Source organism: Phascolarctos cinereus, unplaced genomic scaffold (genome assembly GCF_003287225.1).
Source record: "Phascolarctos cinereus isolate Bilbo 61053 unplaced genomic scaffold, phaCin_HiC Scaffold_4;HRSCAF=312, whole genome shotgun sequence".
In the NCBI taxonomy this organism is placed as follows: Eukaryota; Metazoa; Chordata; class Mammalia; order Diprotodontia; family Phascolarctidae; genus Phascolarctos; species Phascolarctos cinereus.
In genome coordinates, this window is record NW_027555847.1 from 11862766 (window position 1) to 11882695 (window position 19930).

Here is a 19930-nt window from a genome sequence, read left to right on the forward strand (position 1 = left end):
AACAAGAGACAGGGAGATATCGAAAGCTGAATAGAGTAAGGAATATACTGGGAGCAATATGTTATGATCTATTTGTCAGTATTTATTTTAAGATTTTGGGTAAATATTGTTAATTATATTGATTTATATTTCTTATTGTCTGCCTTAATATTTTCTCATTTGGGGATTACAAGTGTTTCTGTGTTATAGAATAAACAGAGGTAGTAAAGTCTCTATCATTGGGAGTACAATATCCTTTAAATGTTTGATAGTATTTGCTTGGACACCTATCTGCTTCTTGTGTATTTCTATACCACAACATGTTAACAGCAGAATCAGTTACTCTTTTGATTTTTATAGAAATCTATTTCTTGTTTTGCAATATGAAGATTTGGGATTTTTGTAGGTATTTGTCTATTTGCTTTATATTTCATGCAGCTGATATAGAACTATGTAGATGAGTGTATTATTTAAGAAAAAAATTCTTCACCATTCATTTTTGTTTTTTCTTTTACATAACTGATTTTGGTAATTTGATTTTTCTTATATCTTTTCATTGATTACTGTAACTGTTTATGGATTTCATTCATCTTTTTAAAAAAGCTATTAGGTCATGGCTATGAATTTTGTTGTCTTTATAGTTTTTAGAATGAGCTGATTGAGCATAATTTAGAAAATCATGTATCATTTCAGCCTCTTTTTTGGTCAGTATCTTTTGATCATCTCTCCCCATTGAAAAATGTTGGGGTTTTTATGCTAAGCCATATAAATGCATGTTCCCACTTTTCTCCATTTATTTATTAATTTCTTAGAAATTAAATTATTGTCAATTTTTGTATGGTCTTTTCATTTTTGAAGGCAATCTTCTCTATTTTGTATGGAATACCCACATTGAGATGAAATATCCATTTCAGTGTGTGTGTGTGTGTGTGCATGTGTGTGTGTGTGTGTGTGTGTGTGTGTAATCAGTTGATAGTGAGCATTCCATTGAATGGAAAAAAAAAACATTTTTTAATTTATTCTTCTGCCTGATGTACCCTACTGTGTTAAACAGGTGTGGCTGTCTCCCATAGTGATTGTTTTTCCTCTTAAAACATTTTGCAATTTATATAATTTTTTCCTTTAAAAAAGTAGTTCCTATGCTTTATCTGATATAATTTCTATAACTCTTACTTCCGGAGCTGTACCCAGAAACCTTGAGAGAACTCTAGATCATACCTCTTTGATTTTGCTATTAGGTGTAACTTCACATCATATCCCTAAGTAATCATTCAGGGCAAAAAAAGTTGCTAGTGATTTATTTTTGCTTAATTTCCATTTATTATGCTGGATCTTAGGCAGGTTTCACTTGTGTCTTTCCTTTTGTTCTTTCTTCTCTTCCTTTTGCTGCATTGTCTCTTCCTTCTCCCAGTGTGGTGACCTAGATAATGATATTCATTAAAATGACTCCACAACTGTTCTACTGTTGTTCCTTGTCAACAGTTTATACTGAGACAATTTAGTCATTTATAATTTTAAATACCCAAGTACACACACTCCCAAACCCCACTCAGAATTTACCTGCTGAAGTTTTTCTTCTGGTTATCATTTGGCTATCTAAACACTTATAAAGACAACTTATTTAACCCAATAAACATTTGTTGAGTGATTACTTTCCACAAGGAAAAGCTTGGTTTTTTCTGTAGAAATTCTTATAATAATTATATGTTGTCAGACACTCAACTTTTGCCTTATGTTTTATGCTTAGTTAAAATGAAGGCCAATGTTCTTGATCTTTCATTATATGCCACCCTTGTTTTTGAGTGAAAAAAAATGGTGCCATTGGAATTGTTGTTCTTTGACAGTCCCCCTCACCTCCTTAGCTTCTTATAAAATTATTTGTCTTACCATTTTAGCTCTGGAGTTGATATTAATTTGTCTGGAAAAAAACTGAATCTTTTTTAGCATCTCTCAGGTTCTACTGATGTCTAATCTGTCCTTTAATGTTAATAATCCTGAGACTGGTGTAGTATGGTGGCCAAACTTTAGTTTGCATTCTTTATGCCAGAGGCTGGTTATCTTACATTTCCTAACCAAGTCATGTACTCTACTTCAAACAGCATTGTTATGAATGGTACCAACCCTTGTTCAAGTTAAATTGTCTTTTTATCTGATTTTTGCTATTTCTTCTTCCATTTCTGTATTTTTGTCTTCTAAAGGAATGATTCTATTCCTCAATGAATCCATATTTTTATTTCAATTTTCCAGCTGTGAGTCCATGCCTTTTGAGTTTTCATAACTGTCTTGCTCCTTTTTTTTCTTTGCTGATGTCAAATCTCTTTCAGCCTTCTTTAATACTGCTAGTTCCCTATTTTTCTTAATGTTTATTGCTCAACTTTTTCTGTCTTGTGATAGTTCCAGGTTCATTTCTGATATAATTGGTATTAATATATCAGTTCCCCTTAATATATCTTCAATCCTTTGAATTCATGATATTTGATCATCATGCTAGAACTTTGTCTCTTTTAAAAAATATTTCTATTCTTTTTATCAGATTCTATTTTTTTCATGCTTTTTGGTTATCTATTTGTTCTTTTACCCCCTTTTGAGGGAGCAAAGCCTGTCTTTGTTCAAGTGAAGAATACTGGAGAGCTGACTTATCTCTTAAGGTAGAACTCTTGTAACTTTAATTTTTCAAAAATAAAATGTTAGACATAAAGGAAGATGTTCTGACAGCTGATTTCTCCTCTGGTTAAGCAAACTATTATTAGGATGTGTTTGCTTTGTTTTGCCAGACAAATGTTATTAATCAAGCATCCAGTAGGATATATACAAATGCCTTAGTAAGTTGTCATGTATCTGGACTCAACCTGCTTTTCCAGATGCAATGTTGGGTGGGAGGAGTGGAGTATAGAAAGAGGAATGGAATTCTTCTTGTGCCTATGGTTGTGGGTACTTTTTGAGTGGGACTCACTGGACTTTTTTCAAAACTTCTTATAACCTATTAACTATTTTAAGTTAACAATTCAGAACAGCTTTTTAGAAAAAAACTACCTTTTGTTTACTCCAGATTTTTTGGTCTGGCCATCTTAGTACATGTCATTTCTACTATGTTGATAATTAAAAAAAAAACTTGTCACCAATTTGTTGAGGGAAACCACATTGAATGAGAAGATTAACATTCCTGAAAGAGGCATGATACTCTTCCAATTGAAAGAGAAAGGAAGGATGTCACAAGTCTCAGAATTAGAGCATTGCCATTTCATTGGATGTTGGCTCACAATGCCTCGCCATATTCAACAAACTGAATTCAGTACTTTAGTAAGTGCTTACTGTGTGCCAAGGACTGTGCTGGGGATGCAGATGTTACGCTAATTACAAAACTGTCCCAGTCTTTGGAGAGCTTATGTTCTACTTAGAAAGATGTAATACACACATGGAGAAAGTAAAAATAAAGAAATTTCAGGAGGGAAAAATTTGTAAAAACCAAGGAAAATTAGGAAAGGTTTCATTTATCAAGTGTTATCTGAGTTACTCTTTTAAGTAGGCTAGGAATTCTAAGAGGTGGAGGGAGGCAAGCAGGAAGTGTGATGTAGACAAGGGGGACAGAATACACAAAAGCCTGGAGACAGACAATAGTGAGGCAGATGGGAGCCATGTATAGGAGGGTTTGAAATGCTAATATTTCTCCAGCTGACAGTTTTAGAATGTCTTTGCAATCATGGTGACCAGGTTCTATTATTCCATCATTCCAAATCCCTCTCTGGCTCCCTCTCCCACCCCCAGCACAATCACCTCCTCCAAGTACATGGCCTGACTTGAATGTTTGTCAGTTTTACTCAAATGAAGCAGAGGGAGCTGGGGCTGGAACTGTCTAAGCTCTGGATCCGTAATTCTATCCAGATCCCTACCTGGGAGGTTTGCTGTCAACCAGTTTCATTAAAGCTCCATGCATTTAGAGTTGTCCCTGTTGGGTGATTAGTTTAACTGTGTGAATTCTGAACTCACCTATATCTTGGCACATCAATAACTCTCCACCACTCCTCCCTTCCAATGTAAAAAAAAAAATGCAACCACCACTACTTACTTAAACCAAAGAGAAATATCACACAGTTTTAATGAATTGAATGTTGTGATTGCACTGTTACTGTTTCATCTTCTGTGTGTGTGCATGGGTATGTGATTCTAAATTGTCAAATTAAACCACTCTTATGAAGGCTATGAAATAAATGTTCCCTCTGTGTTTTTTTTCCTTCCCTTTCCAGTATAATGAAGAACTCCACTATGTTGAGCCATGCTTGAATGGGACCTTAGTCCAGGCAGACAGGACCAACAAAGAGGTAAGGAGAGGCAGAGAAGCTGAGGGAATCAGACAGTGTAGTGATGCATGTCACTTGATTACAAAAGCCTTTGTGAATAAACTCAATCCTAGTTAATTAAAATAAAAAAAAGAAATAAATGACTTGTAGCCTATTCAAAAGATATTTGCTGCCTGTTATGATAAGATATTTAACTGCTTGGTTCAAATTATTTAATGGAAATGTTGTCATTGAAATGAAGACATTGATTCATTTTTTTTTTGGCTGCAGGTTCCATTGCGCACATCCCCACCCCCATGCCCCACCCCTGCAGCAGAACATTTTAACTAATGCTTTTAAATACATGTGGGTCTTATTCCATTATTGAAAAACAAGTTGAAGTGAACCCTTCGAATGCTAGGGAGGTCTTCTTTGCCTTAGGAAATACATGAAATGTGCATTCTAGTAAATATAACTGAAAATCAGTTTGTATAAAAGAAGTACAATTTTCCCAATGACTTTCCTTTTCAAAAACCCTTCCTCTCCTGGATATCTCAAGAGACTGAATTGAAAATCTGGGCTGAGATAAGGGTAAATGTAACACCCAAACCTATGACACATTGGACATTGTAAAGAAGGGAATGGTAGTATTGTAGAAAGAACCCTGTTTGGGCATTTGGAAGACCTTGGTTCAAATCCATTTTGTTACTCTATGACCAGCTAGACAAGTCATCAAACTTCCCAAAGCCTCAGTTTCCCCATCTGTCTGATGACTTCTTTGGCTTAGGTGGGCTCTATGCTCTCTTCTAGATGAATATATCCCAGCCTATTACCTTCTACTTCCAAACTTGTAAAGCCCTTCACACAACTTTGCTCGCTTGAGTATCACAGTCACTACATGAAGTGGAGTTGGGTGACACCCATGTGCTGACAAGTGATATGTACTACTTATACACTTAGTGATACTGCTGACGTAGCAGACATCCTCACATAGCTTGATACCTTGTCACATAATTAACAATCTTTGGATATGGTACACATCAGGACCACCATGTGGTGCCACCCATGGGCTACCAGCCCACTGATTGTATCAGAAGATATTCAAAGTCCACTCCTCAGCAGAAGACACTCAAATTATATAGAAGAAAATTCTTCTCCCTACTTCTCCCTGGCAAAGTTCTACTAAGATTATGTATACAGTGGCTGGCCCCAAGTTCTATAGAGATCTAGGGGTAAGAAGATCTACCTTTCTTTGTCAACTGCAATTATAAGTTGGATGCCAGTTTACAAACTCACATTCACTGGATCTTTTCTCTGAATATGTCAATCTCATATGAATATACTCACAGAAACTATTGTAATCATGTTCTCAAAAATTACTAAAAGAAGGAAATGTCTCATCTCTGCTGTGAACCTGAACCCTACCTTAGGAAAAACACTGACAAGTGAACATTATTCATAAGACTTAAATGATTTGTTTTAATTGCCCTGGGACTTCTTGAAATGCAGTTAGATAACTGTGACTGAGACATGGAAATTTCCAGGCTTCTCTACATTCTTTTCCTGAAATCTCATTCAGCTGTTCCTGCAATGCTTCAAATTCCTGCACATAACCACCGTGGTTCCCATATCTGTTTCACTTCTTCCTTTGCTATGCTCAGCTTTGGATGCAGTGACAAGATAAGTAAGAAGATCCCAATGGCAAAGCTGACTTGGCCCGTTGGGAGGTCCCCATCTCTCAAAACCCTTTCCTTTCATGGTAGCATGGTCAGAAACTACTGTAGTGTTAATCCAGGATTCTACATGAGGGAAATCATAGGATGGATGTCCTTTCTAATAGTAAAGGTAGCAACAGATAAAAAACAGGAAAGGAGTGGGGTGCTAGGGCATTTTTATCTTTTAAAATTTTGTATGGCTCCACCATTGGACCGAGCTCATACCTGGGTGTTGCACTCCATTGCATTGATACAGAGATAATTATCCCAATTATAAAGATATAGAAACTGAGACTCAGAGAGTGGCATCTGTGAACCTAAATCTTTCTGAGTCCTACACTTGACTAATGATGCCATACTACTGTTATTATGTAGTAGCATCATTGTACCCACTGGAAGTTGTAATCACAATTACTTTGGGATTTTTCCTATCCTGCTACTTTCAATCCACAATCCCTAGAAGAAAACCAAGTAAACTTAGAAGTTGGGGTTTCTTAGGACCATGGAGCTTGGCAAAGTGAGATCCCACCGGATTGGATAAGACAAAGGATGTCTTCAGTCATGTTTTTGCTTGGTTGTTGGAAGTTCTATGCTTACTTCCACACCAGTAAAATAGTCAGGAAAAAGGATCTAATTTAATGCAAGTGAGTTGAGGAGGAACAGACCCAGGGAAATGAAAATTCAATCTAGAGTTTTAGGGGAAAACCACACACAAACCCTAATACTGTGGAAAGGAGTAAACTATTCAGGGAAGTTGCTTGTCTGTATTCATTTTCTAGGTTAAAGCAAGAAAAATGAAAACCTACAATGGGATTTCTTTGGGGATTTTCCTTTTGGCTGCCTGGAGCACAATTCTAGCTTTTTTTCTCATTAAAAACAATGTGATATCCTCCAAAACTCTCAGACAGGTGTACACTGATGGCATCTGAGAAATGAAAAAAAAAAAGATTACTCCACCATGCAAAGCTATGTACAGTGTCCATCAATGGGACATTTGGCTCTTTCAAATGTGAGCTTAAAACCTGTATTGGGAGAAATTAGGTGGGATTTCACCTCATTGAAAATTGCCTCTGAAGGACTTGTAGGTTAATGATAAGGGAACATAGTGCAATGGATGGTGAGTTGGCCTCTGACTCAGATTTACCTCTTCCTCTGGCTCACTGTGTGACCTTGTGCCAGGCACTTAATCCTTGTACACCACAAGCAAATAAGCAAATACATGCTAAAACAATTGTCAACCTATATTGGGAGGGATCTTCCATATGTGTGTATGTATGGGTGTACATGCATACATACATACATATACATATGCATATACATCCATACACTATCATATGCATATATAATATTATATATACTATTCTATGCATACATATATATATATATATATATATATATATATATATATATATATTACACCTAAATTACATATAAACTTTTATGCTCCCTCGCTTTATGTGTATGTGTGTATACATATATATGTTTGTATGTATATATGCATATGTATTATATATATATATATGTATTATATTATATATATATATATATATATTTCCTATTTTATGTCCTACACAATGGGAATCCACCAAAAGTTTCCAAGTAGATAAATGGCATAATCAAGCATGGGCTTTATGAAAATTACTTTAGAAGTAGCAAAAAAAGTATGAATTAGAATAGGGAAGTAATAGAGCATATTATTTTCTTTCTTTCTCTTTTTTTTTGTGTTTCTTCTCTCTTATGATTACTCCCATTGGTTTTATTTCTTTTTTAGAACAAGAGTAATGTTAAAATAGGTTAAATATGAATGTATATGTACAGCCTATATCAAATTGCACACTATCTTGAGTGAGGAAAGGGCAGAGATGAGGAGAAAATTTGGAACTCAAAATCTTATTGAAGCGAATGTTGAAAACTAAAAATTAATTAATTAATTAAAAAAAGAATGGAGGGAAATCAGTGTCTCCCCAAACTCAGATACAAGAAATGATCCAGAAAGAAAAGGCAGAAAAGTGTTAAGTATAACAGGAGGATTAAAGAGGATGGGGATAGAGAAGATACTATTAGGTATGGTAATTAGGAAATCATTGGTAACTTTGTAGAAAGCAATTTTAGTTGATTAGTGAAGTAAGAAGCCAGATTACAGGGAATTAAAAAGAGTGAGAGAAGAGTAAGTGGAGGCACCAAGTATAAATGGGAGTTTTTTCAATGAGTTTGGTTGAGCTAGAGAGAAAAGTTATAGGATAGTAGCAAATGAACATGGGAGCGGCTAATCAGGGCTTCCTGAAGATGGGGAGAATTTGTAGGCAGAAGGGGAGAAAGTGGTATGCCGGGAGAAAATGAAGATTATAGAGAAGCAGTATATTAAGGCCAATCTACAAGAGGAGAAGGGATCAATCATACATGAGAAGGATTGTCCTTGGCAAGGAGAAGGGGCACCTCAGATACTGGAGTAAAAAAGGAGATAATGGGGATTGATGTCAACAGGTTGTAGAATGTGGAGCAGGGAGAATAGGAAATTTTCAGTAGGTAACATCAATTTTTCAATAAACTGTGGAGTGAAGGCCCCAACTGAGAGAGTGGAGAAGGGTGGTTGACGGGCATTTGAGGAGAGAAGAGAGAGCTTAGAACAGGCATGGCAGAGAATAGCATAGAGAACCAATTAAAGGAAGACTAAGCAATGAATGGTTAAAAGGACTTGAATTAGATTATTGGAAATGAGAGTGAAAAGGGAGGATCATGTTTGGGTCACCTCAACTCTATATAACTGAATATTTACCTCTCCGCCTTACCCACTACACTACAAAAACAAGAAAACACAAAACACAGAAACAAAAAAAGAGCTCATATGTCTATGATTCAGCTATTGTTCTCTGTACAGAGCCTCATCTTTCATCATTGCTGATTCAATATTGCTTTGTGCTGTGTGAAAGGTAGCAGACATTTCAGAAGTCTTAGCCTCATGTACAAGCTTACATATCCATCCCAGGAAAGGAGAAAAATCATGGAAAAGCCTATGATTCTGTGGGTCTCTTTATTCAATAGTTCAAGGATTGATCTACCATAACGTGATCACACTAGAATATTTTATTAAGCCAAATACGAATGTCTATTCACTTCAGTACCTCTCAGTCTGAAGATCTACCTTTCTTTGCCAACTGCAAATATTATGTTGAATGCCAGGTTACAAAGTCACATTCACTGGACCTGTTATTTTAATATTTCGATCTCATATGAATATACTCATAGAAACTACTGTAATCATAGCGCTAAATCCTTCCATATTTCCTGGATCATAGCTTCCACATTCAGTTTCTTAAACCATACAGCAACGTATCCCAACTCAGGTTACTTCCTGAGTCTGTTAAGTATCCAGGAAGAACTATAGACATTTCATTCCTTTTGAAGCCATTCCTACAATGGATGGAGAAGGGAGACAGGGTGGGGGGATTTTTACTTAATAGCATGCATCTATATCTCTGCCTTTTCTCAGTTCTGCAGTAACTTGAGCTCTTGACAATGGATAGATAAGAGGATGGATGGATGGATGTGTGGATGGTTGAGAAATGATGCAGAGCTTGAAATGACAGTGTGTGGAAAATGATAGGATGTGATGAGTGAAGAGGGAAGGAATAAAAGATGATTCTGAAGTCAAGAGCCTAAATCATTAGCAGAAATGTGTTCCCTTCAATGGAAAAAGAGACTTCAAAGAGTGTATTTTAGAGGGAAGATTGTGAGTTTACTTTTGTTGGTGTTGATTTTGAGATGTTGACACAATATCGAGGGGAGATCTTGAACAGGTGGTTATAAATGTGGAAATGGGGCTCAGAAAAATGGGCAAGCAGAGGAGAGTTTTACACTCATCTATCTAGATATGACAATTGAGTCTATGGCAGTGGATTAAGTCATCATTATGAAAAAAATAACCTACTTGCAGAAGGGCTGGTTTTATTCAGCACAGGGGCAGGGCAACTATTTTTCCTCTATATCCTGTATAGTCTATACTCTATATAGACCTTCTGATTCACTCTCTTCCCTCCTCTTCTCTGCCTCATGGAATCCTTAGCTCACTTCAAGACTTAGTGCAAGTGCCAATTCCTATGAGGGATTTCTCTCATTTCCCTCTCCCTTTTTTTGTTCTCTACAATCTAATCTAATCTTCAATCCATCTCTGTCTACTAGGTTCTTCTGATTCATACAAATATCCCTATGTCTCCTCCATTCTTAGGAAACCTTTACCTGTTCTGTCCCTTCCCATTCATAGTTATCATCTTATTTCTCTCTTTCGTTTGTCACTAAACTCCTTGAGAAGGCCACTTATAATCATTTGTTTCACTTCTTTTCCTCCAATTCTCTTTTAATTCTCTGCAGTTTGGCCTCCAACCTCATCATTCAACTGAAATTACTCTCTCCAATATTACCAAATTTAATGGCTTTTTTCAGTCCTTAATCTTCATGATCTCTGCAGCCTTTGACACAGTCAATCACCCTTGTCCTGGCTTCTCTGTCCTCTCTAGGTTTTCATGACACTGCTCATTCTTGGCTTTCCTCCTCTGCATCTGACTTCTCAGCCTTCCTGCTGGATCTTCATCTAGCTCACTTCCTTGAATTATGGGATTTCCCCAAGGATCTGCCATCAATCACCTTCTCTTCTCCCTCTACGTTGTCTCACTTTTTGATCTCATCAGCTCTCACGAATTCATTTATCATCTCTATGCAGATGAGTCCCAGATTTATTTTGTAGCCCCAACTTTTTTCCTGACCTCCAAGATCACGTTTCCAACTGTCAATTGGGCATCTTTCATTGGCATCTAAAACTCAACCTGTCCAAAACAGAACTCATTATTCCTGCCCTCCCTCTCTCTCTCTTTTTTTTTCAAATTCCTCTATTAATTTTTAGGGTGCCACCTTCTTATGATCACAGGCTTGAAACATAGGTATCATCCTAAGCTCTTTATTCTCCCTCATCTTATATATGCAAATGGTTGCCAAGTCTATGTTCCCAATATCTCTGGCACCCATTTCCTTCTTTCCAAGTCCATCACTGCCACTCTGGTTCGGGCTGTCATCCTCTCACTCCTAGACAATTGCAATAGTCCACTGATTAGTGTCCTTGCCTCAAATTTCTCCTTGCTCCAACCCATCTTCTACTCAGTTGACAGATCTTCTTAAAGCATCAGTCCAACCATGGAACTCCCCTACTCAGTAAGCCCGTGGGGTTTATTCTCTCTAGTATCAAATAGAAAATCCACTATTTGGCTTTTTAAACCCTTTACATTCTGCTCCCTTCCTATACAACAATAAATGTTTATCGACTTCCTGCCTGAAATAGTCCATGTATGCTATAATTTGATAGATTGGGTCTCCATTAGTCCATATTTGGTGGAAATTTCCAAAATCTACGATTCCCTATCACCATCTCCGCCTTGTGAAAAAGCTTAGCTTCAATCCAAGATCACTAAGAAATAGTTTTTGGGGAACCAAAGCTGTTCTCATGATATTTTTAGTAGTTCATGTGGGCTGTCTTCTGATCCCATGTGGGAAAATCAAAATAGCAACAGGGTCAGTGACTTACGTGGGTTTCTGAGGTTCATCGGTTTTGTAAGAAATCCATCCAAACAAACCCCAAATGGCGTCATGAGAATCAGTGGCTTTCCTAACAGCTTAATTATAAAACCAGAGAAAAGCAGTATCAGCCAGCCTCCTTGACTCCCTTCTGCTCCCTGCCCTGTCCCTTCTCCCCATAAAGAGACTACAACACATATAATTTCCAGGTCTGATAGGTGGTGACAGGCCAAAAGTGAAGTCAGAGAGGGGTTTATTAATTCAGATTCTATATTTAAAACCTGGGCCCAACAAATTTATTGTGGTTTTAGGATTGGGAAAAAAAATCCTAAAATAAAAGAAAGGGAAGGAAAAGAAATAAAAGAAAAAAGAAAAGAAGGAAAAAAGGAGATTTAATGCCTAAGACAACAAAACAAAATCTCCATAGAAATTAAAGGATCTCATGTGATTCAAAAGAGCAGAAGATTCAGTAAAGTCATTGGCCTAGTGGTGACAGTCTTTTTTTCTTGAAAGACACAGGTCAAACTGAATATGGAAATTGAAAGAGACTTTGAATACCATCTAGTCCAGGGCTGGGGAAGCTGGGGCCTCAAGGCCACATGTGGCCTTCTTGGTCCTTGGGTGCAGTTTTTTGACTGAGTCCAAGTTTTATAGAACAAAACCTTTAATTAAGGGGATTTGCTCTGTAAAGTTTGGATTCAGTCAAAGGACTGTGCTTGAGCACCTAGAAGGCCACATGTGGCCTTGAGGCCAGAGGTTCCCCACCCCTGACTCTATTCCAACCCAGCCGGACACACTATAACTTGACTCTAACCTGGTGATGTCATTTTGGTCCTCTTCGAGGATGAAGGACAACCACCACCAGTCTAATCCATACCTGAATTAGAATACCTTCCACCTTTTCCTGACAAAACTCTACTCAGAACCTTCTAGGGATGGAAGATGTCTCTTAAGACAACACATTACTTTTTTCTGGAGAATTTCATAAAAATATATTTGTATTTGCATATATACATATGTGTATATGTATGTATGTACACACACACATATATATATAGATAGATAGATAGATAGATAGATAGATAGATAGATAGATAGATATGCATGTGTCTGCACAAACATATCTGCACATAGATACATACAAATTTGTCCTTAAGAACAGTTAAGTTTTACTGTGTTTACAATTTTTTAAAACATTCTTAGCTCATGTGGTCGGATTTGGCCATTGGCAGTATATTGCTGATCCCTGCGCTAGAGCATTGGCCTGAATTTAAGAAGACGAAATTCAGTAGGGGTAAATGTGTGTGTAGATACAGCTATGGCTCTCTGTCTAAACTTCCTTGGCATAAAGACATTCCAGTGAGGAAATTGACTCACCCCCCATGGAGATGAGACTTTGTTTCCAATTTTGCATCAAAAGCAGTTGACTGGAACACTGAGAAGATTGGTAGTATGCCAGTCACAAAGATCATATGGGTTAGAAGCAACATTTGAACCTAGGTCTTCCTGCCTCTGAGACTGGCTCTCCACCATGCCTGTAAACCACCCTACCCCATATCCAATCTGGATACATATATTTACAACTTGATTATATAATTGATCAAAACTCCAGAGCTTGAGTGTACTTAGAGGTCATCTAGCCCAAACCCTCCACTTTACGGAGGAAAAAGTAAGGCCCAAAGAAGTTATTTGACTTGCCCAAGGTCATACCAGCAGCAAGTTGTAGATCTTGCTCTGAGCACAGGCCTTCTAATTCAAATTCAGTTCTCTTCCTAGCTCCTTGCTATCTATCCATTACTCTGAATTCTGCCTGCTGGGCTGAAGCAACACAAGTCCAATGCGTCTTCTGGGCTTTGAGAACTGACTGCACCCTAGGATTGTTAATTCAGGCAGATGGTCGTTCCATCTCAGTCAGTAGTCAGGCTGAAGTCACGCCTAGGAATTCTGAAAGGGACACACCCATTTTATAACGACTGGAGGAAGGAGTTGGGATGGCAACAGCTGGAGAGCAGCAGCAACAGTGGGGCAGTGTCATCCCCAGCCCTAGCTGGAAGGTAGCAAGGCAGGCTGGAAAGAGTCAGCAGCCCAGGAACAATGACTACAAAGAGAAATTAAAAAGTAGGACATGGAGAGCTGAGCTACATCAGAGAAAGAACAAAATCTAGCTGAGCTATTAAGCCTTTCAAGCATCTTCAAACAGAGGACACAGCCTGGTGTTATCAGCTGTACTTAGGTCTTTGAGCACTAAAGGGAGCTCCCTCCAAAACATCTTCACTTTCTTCAACTTCTCCCTCATGGTGCTTGGACTGTAGCAGATAATGGACTTCATCTGCTCATTTATTTTATTTAAATATTTCACATATCTTGATTTTGCTTTAAGAATAGAGGAAAGAGAGCTTTTGGAGGGAGGCCCAAAGACCTAAGTACAGCTGATAATGCCAGGCTGTGTCCTCGGTTCAGAGATCTTGCATGGCCCAATAGCCAGAAGGAAATGCTCAGAGAGAGTGTTGTGTTCTTGGAATGACCATGAGGCTGGTGTCACTGCATCAAAGTGGTCCCTGAAACACTCCATACAACATAGATTAGAAGCTACAAATAAGAAAAGAAGAGGCTGCCACAGAGAGATGCATGGATTACAGTAAGGAGTAGTGAGGACAGAGAGCATGGGGTTATGGATAGCCATATAGTACATTGCTATCCTGGAGACAAGAGCTCCTCAATGGAATTTGATGGGATAACATGGCCACACATTTGGATAGGGTGATGAGATGCCTAGATTAGAGCTGGAATGAATCTTAGAGGCTAACCTCCTCATCTTGCACATGGGAAACTGGGGCCCAACAAGGTAAAGAAATGGTCATCAACTCACATAGGCAGTAAGTGGCAGAGCTGAGATTGAACACGAGGCCCCCAAACTCCAGTTAATACTCTGTCCATGCCTTTCTGCTGTTAGGTAGATATGATCTCTACCTGAGGGTAGAGAGTGTACAGCTCTCATTGGCATTGTCTCTCTATGCCCAGGGCCTACCACTTTAGAAATACTTGCTGAATAAATGAATGAAAAATAAAGAAATGAATGATGGGGACAAAGGAATTGGCATGAGTGGAGTGATTGTACTGTGAAATTACACAGACAAGTATTGAGGTAATGAATAATCTGTACTTTTATACCCACCTCATAGGCTACTCTTTTGAGTGCACTTGCTAATGAGTATTAAGATACTCTTTTCATGAGCACTTGCATTCCTTGGCACTATTTTTTTAAAATAAAGACTCAAAGAAAAAAAAACGCTAGGGAGGGAGACAATATATTCTAACTAAACACTCTCATCACTCTCGAAGCAGACCCTTTGCTACTTCTCCAGGGTCCTCATTCATGACTTCTCTTCATTTCCCTGAAGGCCCAGGCATATTGGCCAACTTGCTCATCCCCCTCATACTCCACGCTTCATTTCCATGTTTCTTGTACTCCCTGGTGGTGCTCTCTTCCTGGAATGTTCTCATCTCACCTCTGCCTTCTAGTTTCTAGGACTTCCTTCCGACCTCACTTTGAGAGTTGCCTTCTTTTAGAGGTCTTCCCTGAACCTGGCAGCAGCGAACACCTACCCATTCAAACCTGCCTGGGCTTTGCTGTGGGTGTGCCTGGTTTATTGATGCATTAATAATGATCATCCCAGATCCCATTACCTAAAGAGCAGGAAGATTACATTTCACCCCAACCCCAGGGTTCTCTAGTACCCTTATAGCATGGAAAAAAGGTTTCTATTATTGAATTCCCCACCAATTTGGGGTCCAAGCCCCCCAGTTTTATTTAACCACTTAAAAGTCAAATTAGCTATCACAAAGGAAAAAATTGTTTCAAAGGAGGAACAAAGACACGAACATTTTTGCCTAGCACCTGGGGATCACAATTCCTCCAGCCCGTCTACCATCTTAGTCTTTGGTAAGAGGGATTAGGTTCACAGCTTAACTCAGTTCTGACATTAAATTAGTCCCATTAAGTTCCAAGTCCAAGGTCACCCTTTGGCTTCTGTCCTAGGACCTCAGGTTCCCAGGGCTTCCCTGCTGGGCTGGTGGTCCCCTCCAGCTTGGAATCCTGGGCTATGTGGCTTAAGCTTCCAGATCAGGGACTTCACTCCCTACACCTAGAACTGAAGAAGGCATAGAAAAGCCCAAACTGCAGCCCTGTCCCTCAGGGGCTCATGGACCACGGAGGTGTGCAGAGGGGAACCTCAGGCCACTCCCCAGCTTACTGCAGTAAGGTGCTGCAGTGAATGAATGAGTTTTCCATCCTTATATTTAACATGGAAAGAGACAGAGACAGAGGGAGGGAGAGACAGAAACAGAGAGATAGAGACAGACAGACATATAGACAAACTATGCTAGTCAGGTTTCAAATACAATGACAGTTTTAGCTAGTCAACTACTGAGATGATGTTACCCAACACAGAATGTCCATTCATGCCTAGGCTGCCTTTCTCCCAGAAGCAGGTCCCTGGCATAGCCTCATGAATGTCTCTATCTTATTTGATCTAAGCATGTACCAAATACTGGATTCATTTACATACATACATGCTGTCTCTTCTGTTACAATGTAGGCTCCTTGAGGGTGGGGAATTTTTCTTATTTGTCTTTGTATCCCCAGTGCCAAGAATATAGTATGTGCTTGACATGTAGGCAGCACTTAACATATATGTATTGATTGATTAGATATGGCAAAGACCAGACAGAGGCTTCCAGTTGACTTATTCTAGGAAAGGAAGCATCTATTCTCAACAAACCCAATTGAAATGAGCTCGGAAGACCTACAGAGAGGTGTAACGCCTCCCTTATTTCACTCAGTGTTGATGCCAAGCTCATGAGAGAATTAACTAGCTAGGAGATCAAATGCCAGGCACCCACTGAGCAGCCATGCTGGTGCCAACTTTTGAGATGGTTTCCTCTTCTGCTTTGATCACTGCATCAAAGAAGGATGATCTAAATGTCAGCATCAGAAAGGAATGTGCACCCTCTCCAAGACCCTTAGTGACACTGTTCTGGCCCTGGTTATGGAGTTCCAAGAATGGGTTTAATAGACAGTGGTTCATCAGACAGTAGTAGCAGAAAGCGGCTGGCTAGATGCATTATAACAGTAAGAAACCACTGATGACCAGATACTTGCCTTTATACCAGCCTGTGTTATCCCCTGATATAGCCTCTTGTTTGGTCATTTCAGTTGTGTCTGACTCTTCGTGATACTGTTTGGGGTTTCTTGCCACAAAAACTGGAATGGTTTGCCATTTCCTTCTCCAGCTCATTTTACAGATGATGAAACTGAGGCAAACAGCGTGAAATAACTTGCCCAGAGTCACACAGCTAGTAAGTGCCTGAAGCCAGATTTGAACTCAGGAAGATGAGCCTTCCTGACTCCAGGCCCTACACTCTATGCACTCTGCACAACCCAACTGCTCCTGAGTAGACATTAGTAGAGGTGTATGGGCTCTGACCCGGTGAAATCATGGAGTTCTAGAAATAAGGGACCATAGTGTAATGCCAGTTTGGAAGGCAGTCTCCCATGCAAAATCCCAAAGAACTTTTCTAAAGACTATGCTGGTAAACATCTTATTAAATGAGTTGTATAAAATAATAAGACATCTTTTTTCTTACAAAAGAAGATCTAGCTAACAGGTTGGGGACAATATTTCTCTCTAAAAAAATGATCTTAGAAGTTTGGAGCATTAGCTTAATTTAATAAGATAAAATCTAAAAGTCTTAATTTTGGTTTTAAGAAAATCAGCTTCCTAAATACAACACTGAGGGAAGGGGTAGGGATATATAGCAAGATATAGCGTAGCCTAGCATAGCATAGATAGCAGGATAAATAAAAAGGAAAGTCTAAATAGACTGTAGGCACAATGTGAATCAACAGTGTTAGATAGTAGCTTCCCCACCAATTAAGTAGATCTTAAGGTGTTTTAAGAGAGGCCTAGTATCAGGGGCAGCTAGGTGGGGAAGTAGATAGAGCACTGGCCCTGAAGTCAGGAGGACCTGAGTTCAAATCTGGCCTCAGACCAAACACTTGACACTTACTAGCTGTGTGACCCTGGGCAAGTCACTTAACCCGAATTGCCTAAAAAACAAATAAACAAAAATAAAACAATTAAAAAAAGAGAGAGGCCTAGTATTTAGGACCAGAGAGGTGGTAGTCAATAACTCAACAAGCATTTATTAAACAATTACTGTGTGCCAGGCACTATAATAAGTGCTTGCGATACAAAGAAAATGTCCCTTGCCTTCCAAAAAATTTCTCCCTGCTCCCACAGACTACACATTGTAATGCCCTGGGAAGACCAGGCTTGGAGTATTCTGTTCACTTCAATTATTAGCTCATAAAATGAGATAACATTTGTAAAGCACTTAACACAGTGGCTGGCGTGTAGTAGGTATTTCATAAATGTTTATTTCCTACTCCTCCCTTTCAGAGATGCCCAGAGGAGGACAATCAGGTTAATTAAGGGCTTTGAGATCACGTCACATGAACACTGGTAAAAGAACTGGGAATGTTTAGCCTGGAGAAAAGGAGGTAAAGGTAGGACTTGGGGAGGATTGGAGAGTTTGTTTCAACTATTTGAAAGGCCATCACAGGGAAGAGGAGGTTGGCTTCTTCTGTTTGGACCCAAAGAGAAAAATAAGGGGCACAGGGTGGAAGTTGCAAAGATACAAGTATAGGCCTGGTGTCAAAGGAAAGCTTTCTAGCAATTGAGCTGTCCCAGGAGCTGGGCTCCCCCATCTAGACACACAATCAGAGGCTGGGTGACTTTTTGTGAAGGTTGAGAATTATGAGAATTCAATGACTCCCCAGATCGCAGTCTAAAATCCAGAGATGTCAAGATGGTCATGGCATGGCTCTCAGAGCCCACCTGGTTCAGTCCCTTCGTTTTGTGGATGAAGATTTGAGACCCAGGCAGGTTTAGCAATTTACCCAATGTCAAACAGGTAGTATGTTGCAGAACTTGGAATCATTTTCAAATTCCCAGATATGAAGTCCAGAACCATTTCCACTGTACCATATTGTCTCCCATTTTATGATTTGAGAATTTTGTAATTTTCCAATTTATATATCTCTAATTATTTAATAGCTGCATGCTTTGTTCAAAAAAGTGCCAAGTTTGACATGATGAGAAACTTGCGTTTGAATCCTGACTCTTGCTCTAATTGGTTTTGTGACCTTAAGGAGTCAATTCACCCCCTAAGACTGCCTCCTCATTGGCAATATAGGGCCGTTGATTCCAATGCTATCTACTTTGCTGGACTGTAACGAGAAAACCATTTTGCAAATCCACTGGCCCTGCATCAACAGTAAACTATTGGATATCTGAGGAAAAAATTTTACTGGATTTCTTCCCACTAGGTTCCTGTGTATTTTAGGGTCAGTTATAACAGCTTGAATTCTTAATTAGATCTATGGCCAGCAAAAAAGTATGGTACTTATAACTGATTTCTCGTTATAATTCCTGGGTGCAAAAAGCAGCCTGCCTCACTTGTCCCCAAGAACGAGTGTTTCCAATTGTGAATGTGAAATACTGCAAGCTATGTCATTAGCTCTGAGGCACTGATCTATAAATAGAGCCTCCTGCTATACTCATTGCTGGCTGGCCCTCATTGTGAGTTGTGATGAAGCTTTCAAAGTGATTACTTTATTGTGTGTCCTAATGAGCCATGTGGAAGCTGTAGGCCTCAGAACTTAAGAGTTCAAAAAGTACAGTAAGGATGTCATGTCTGGACGCTGTCCTGCCATTACATTTCCTGTCACTCTGCACCCGCTCATGGCCCAGATTACCACTCTGTCTACGTATTCCTGACCTTCTGAATCATTCTCCTGTAACCAATTGGAATGAGATTTTATGGCACCCAGATGATGTCCCTCAGCTCTGTTTCCTGACCAGCCAATGAGGAGCACATGTTCCCCGTGTTGTTGTTACTTCCCATATTGGAAACATGATGGAGGAAAGAACTCCGTGATTTTCACCAAACTGGGAAACGCGTGTGAGTGGTTTATTTTTAAAATGATCTAGAAGAAGTTTTGCAAAGATGCCTAGCTTCATCCAGTATAATCTACGCATATTTATGAAATATCTACTATGTGCCAGGCACTGTGGTAGGTGCTAGGGATGCTAAGGGAAAGGAGAAAACAGTCCACACACTCAAGGAATTTGAATTCTATTGGGGAGATATAATATCAATCAATCAATAAATGTTTAGTAAGCACTTGCTATGTGCCAAGCACTCTGCTGGTAAATATATATCTATATCTTTATATAAATCTGTCTTTATAGATATGTATACATCTAGCTATGTCTGTACTGATATCTGTCTCTATCAATATTTATGTAGCTATAGATATCTAGATCTATAGAT

The 19930-nt window shown here is 38.9% G+C and overlaps 1 protein-coding gene across 4 annotated transcripts in view; it reads left to right on the forward strand.

Annotated features, from left to right (window-relative positions):
• CACNA2D3 (calcium voltage-gated channel auxiliary subunit alpha2delta 3) overlaps positions 1 to 19930 on the forward strand; it is a 1023339-nt gene that overhangs the window by 458811 nt on the left and 544598 nt on the right. For all 4 annotated transcript variants that reach the window (XM_020970614.2, XM_020970616.2, XM_020970615.2 and 1 more), the window contains exon 9: positions 4224 to 4298. In XM_020970614.2, the coding sequence (XP_020826273.1) occupies positions 4224 to 4298 (75 nt within the window). The remainder of the gene's footprint in view (positions 1 to 4223; positions 4299 to 19930) is intronic.